The sequence below is a fragment of the Centroberyx gerrardi genome, unplaced genomic scaffold, assembly GCF_048128805.1.
Source record: "Centroberyx gerrardi isolate f3 unplaced genomic scaffold, fCenGer3.hap1.cur.20231027 Scaffold_158, whole genome shotgun sequence".
Lineage (NCBI taxonomy): Eukaryota > Metazoa > Chordata > Actinopteri > Beryciformes > Berycidae > Centroberyx > Centroberyx gerrardi.
In genome coordinates this window covers 27,501-31,764 of record NW_027605308.1, presented here as the reverse complement: position 1 = coordinate 31,764, position 4,264 = coordinate 27,501, and the positions used below count along the sequence as shown (strand labels likewise).

At 43.7% G+C, this 4,264-nt stretch overlaps 1 protein-coding gene across 1 annotated transcript in view; it reads right to left on the bottom strand.

The window, feature by feature from the left end:
• Positions 1-384: 384 nt before the first annotated feature.
• The window catches only part of LOC139919987 (ephrin type-B receptor 4b-like), a gene marked incomplete at its 3' end in the record, with an annotated part of 28,219 nt that continues 24,339 nt past the window's right edge, over positions 385-4,264 (bottom strand). The window contains exons 9-14 of the mRNA XM_078282443.1: positions 3,717-3,921; positions 2,546-2,673; positions 1,565-1,730; positions 1,351-1,450; positions 698-759; positions 385-498 (exon numbers count right to left, since the gene is read on the bottom strand). Of these exons, the coding sequence (XP_078138569.1) occupies positions 385-498; positions 698-759; positions 1,351-1,450; positions 1,565-1,730; positions 2,546-2,673; positions 3,717-3,921 (775 nt within the window). The remainder of the gene's footprint in view (positions 499-697; positions 760-1,350; positions 1,451-1,564; positions 1,731-2,545; positions 2,674-3,716; positions 3,922-4,264) is intronic.

The following is a 4,264-nucleotide window of genomic DNA, read 5'->3' as shown; positions in this document are numbered from 1 at the left end:
AGCTACTGTTACAGTAGCTGCACACACACACACACACACACACACACACACACACACACACTAGCTGCGAGGCAGATGATTGGTCTGATACAGAAGCAGCAGAGTGAAGTTTTCTTTTAATAAAGTTTGAGTTGTGGGAAAGAAAAGCGAATGTTCAGTTTGTCTTGAAAACAGGAAGTCAAGGCTTTCTTCTTCTTCTTCTGTGTTAATAAAGTTAATAAAGTTAATGAAGTTTGTGGGTTGGAAATAAAAGCTTTAACACAAAGAAGAGTCTGAGCTTCCTGTTTCAAGTTTCTACTGGAAAAATAAAGATTTAAACTGAGAGAGAGAGACAGACAGACAGACAGGTGGTCAGACAGACAGGTAGTCACACAGACAGGTTACCTGCTCCTATCACCTCCTCGATCTTGACGAAGGAAGCGTCGATCTCCTTGGCGAACTCTCTCACCGCCTCGTTCGGGTCTTCGTAGGTGAACGGGTCGATGTACACCTTCATCGCTACGGAGACGGGAACCACGGCAACAGCATCAGCATCAGCATCATCATCATCATCACAGGACCAAGCAGGAAACATTGTAATCTAGGCTCAGTAGAAAGCTATATTGGCTCCTCCCTCTTCCTGTAGTCAGCTGTCCGATTGGCTGAACTAAATCTCTAACTCTGATTGGCTGTGGAGCAGGAAGTGGTCAGAACTCACTCTGTCCCATCAGGTAGTGTCCGTTCTTGTCTGATTCTGCATCCTTCGCTCTCTTCCTCCTGCTAATGGAGAGAATGGAGAGAGAGAGAGAGAGAGAGAGATAGAGAGAGAGAGACAGGTAGAGAGAGAGAGAGAGAGAGAGAGAGAGACAGGCAGAGAGACGGTCAATAGTTGCTCAGCCAGCTGAAGAATTCCTCATTTCTCAAGGGACAAAAACACACACACACTCTCTCTCTCTCTTTCTCTCTCTCTCTGTCTCTCTCTCTATCTCTCCATCTCTCTCAGAGTGTCGTGTTTCTCCGTCTTAAATAGTTGAGGTGTCCCACCCTTCAGCAGGAGTGTGTGTGTGTGTGTGTGTGTGTGTGTGTGTGTGCAGGATACTCCCTCCCTGCTTGCCTTGGCAGAACAATGGAACACTGACCTCAGGTTCACACACACACACACACACACACACACACACACACACTCTCTCTCTCTCTCTCTCTCAGTTCAGTTCCCGTCAGCTTTATTGTCCTGACAGGTAACACTTATGTTGCCAAACATAAACAAGCTACATAAACAATGGAGACAAAACATGAATAATCATAAGCATGAAGTTAAGTGATTAAAACAAACTGAAAGAAAAAGTGAAAACAAATCTCTGTCTCTCTCACCGGTAACAGTACGCAGCGAGTATCGCCACGGCGATAAGCAGCAGAATCCCCATGGCAACCAGAACGCCCGTCACCATCAGCTGGGAGTGACCCTCACCTTCTGGAATATAAATAAACAAATAAACAAACAGCAAACAACAACAAAACAGTAACTACTACTACTACTACTACTGCTAGATTCTCCCACTCTGGTTCTACCCAGAATGCTCCTCACCGTCTGGCAGGGTGGAGAAGCTGCCGGCGGGGCTGAAGGATCCGTACCCGGCCTGGGATCGAGCGCGGACCTGGATCTGGTACCGCGCCGCCCGCCGCAGCCCCGGCAGCACCACCGAAGAAGACTTGGAGGACAGGTACTGCCACTGCCCCGCCTGCTCCCCGTCCTGCAGGGACACACACAGGAGGGACTGTTACAATCTGTTACATTACATTAGATTCAGTCAGATTAGAGATGATCAGATCAGATTAGATTCAATCAGATCAGATTAGATTCAGTCAGATTAGATATGATCAGATCAGATTAGATTCAATCAGATTAGATATGATCAGATCAGATTAGATTCAGTCAGATCAGATCAGATTCAGTCAGATTAGATATGATCAGATCAGATTAGATTCAATCAGATCAGATTCAGTCAGATTAGATATGATCAGATCAGATTAGATTCAATCAGATCAGATTAGATTCAGTCAGATTAGATATGATCAGATCAGATTAGATTCAATCAGATTAGATATAATCAGATCAGATTAGATTCAATCAGATTAGATATGATCAAATCAGATTAGATTCAATCAGATTAGATATGAAAAGACCAGATCAGATTAGATTAGATTTAATCAGTTTAGATCAGGTTAGATTCAATCAGATTAGACCAAATCAGATTTGATTCAATCAGTTTAGATTCAATCAGAATAGATCAAATCAGGTTAGATTCAATCAGATTAGATCAGATTAGATTCTATCAGATTAGTTTCAATCAGATCAGATTAGGTTCAATCAAATCAGATTCGACTAGAATAGATCAGATTATATTGTTAGATTATTATTTTAGATTGATCATCAGTGAATCATCGGAACTATTATGACAGATAGTTTAGAATAGATTAGGTAATATAAGAAAAAAAATCAGTATTATGAATAAAGTGTGTGTGTGTGTGTGTGTGTGTGTGTGTGTGTGTGTGTGTGTGTGTGTACCTTGGGACAGTAGCGCAGCTGGTAGTCCAGTATGTTAAACTGGTTTTGCAGTAAAGGGACGTTCCACTCTAAAGACAGACTGGTTTCTGAAGCCGCCGTCTTCCTCAGACCGGACACTGGAGCAGGGACTGCACACACACACACACACACCGACACACACACACACACACACACACACACACACACACACACACACACACCACACAATCAATCAGTTAGAGACAGCAGTAGAGCAGCTTCATGTTTATCAGCTGTGTTGTGTTTTATTTTCCATCTGTTCTGCTTTTCTTTCTGTTTGCTGCAGCAGCGACTCGGTTTTCACATTTCTGGGGTTTTAGTCACGAGTCATGTTGAGACGTTCGCTGAGTCATTCTCTGATTTGTATGGAAAACCCAGTTGTTTTTCTGTTTTAGATTTTAATTGAAACCTTGTTGAACAGACCGGATCAGAAATCACTTCAGATCAACTGAACTGTTGAAAGTCCTCTTGCAGCTCCACAGTCACATTAGAGACGAACACATTTTGTAACTTTTGAGGGAAAAAGGCTTCTATTGTGCAGTTACTGAACTACATTTCCCATGAAGCCTCTCTTTGCCGTAAGGAGCGAACCAAACTTATTGCCCCTTTTCCCTGCTGGGTGACAGAGTCCAGCAGCCAAACACCAGAACGATCACCAACTGGAACATTTCCATGATGCAACGTTAGCTAGCAGCTTTACTAGCGAGCTGAGTGACGTCTTGTTTTGTCAGCAGTTCCCTGCTACGCATCTGGAACATTCCAAACCAGGAAGTTGTCGGTAGGAAGGGATGCTGGGTAATGTAGTGTGGTAAATGTAGATACATTTAATCATAAGTTCTATTGATTGAATTCCAGTGAAATCAGACCAAGGAATAAATCTTATTTCAGTCTGTGACAGATTTCTGAATGGGAAGCGTTCGGTTCGTAGTTTGCTTTTATCAAGTAAGATTTATTTTATTAATTCATTTCATGTTTTTCTTAATTGTGTTTTATTCCCCTGTTGTTTTATCTCTTGCACTTATATTTAATCCATGTCAAGCTTTGTTTAATCATGTGTTTTATTCTGTCTACTGATTTTATTTGCTAAAAAAGTGCTATACAAATAAACTTTATTATATTATTATTATTATTATAAATGTGTGTGTGTGTGTACCGTCTCTGCTGGTGGTGACGTTGACTCTCTCAGCAGCAGGCTCTGATTGGCTGAGAGCTGAGACGCCGTTCAGTGATTGGACGGTGAGTGTGTAGTTGGTGTGCGGTCGGAGGCCCCAGACGACGACGCGGCGCTGAGTCAGACCGCGCTGCGCCGGCCGGTACAACACACCGTCATCACACGGCAAACAGGAAGTGACCACACCCTGCAGGAAACAAGCAGGAGGGGTCAGACTGAGAGGAAACTACCAGGAGAGGACAGACTGAGAGGAAACTACCAGGAGAGGACAGAATTAGAGGAAACTACCAGGAGAGGACAGACTGAGAGGAGGAAACTACCAGGAGAGGACAGAATGACAGGAAACTACCAGGAGAGGACAGACTGAGAGGAGGAAACTACCAGGAGAGGACGGACTGACAGGAAACTACCAGGAGAGGACGGACTGAGAGGAGGAAACTACCAGGAGAGGACAGACTGAGAGGAGGAAACTACCAGGAGAGGACAGACTGAGAGGAGGAAACTACCAGGAGAGGACAGACTGAGAGGAG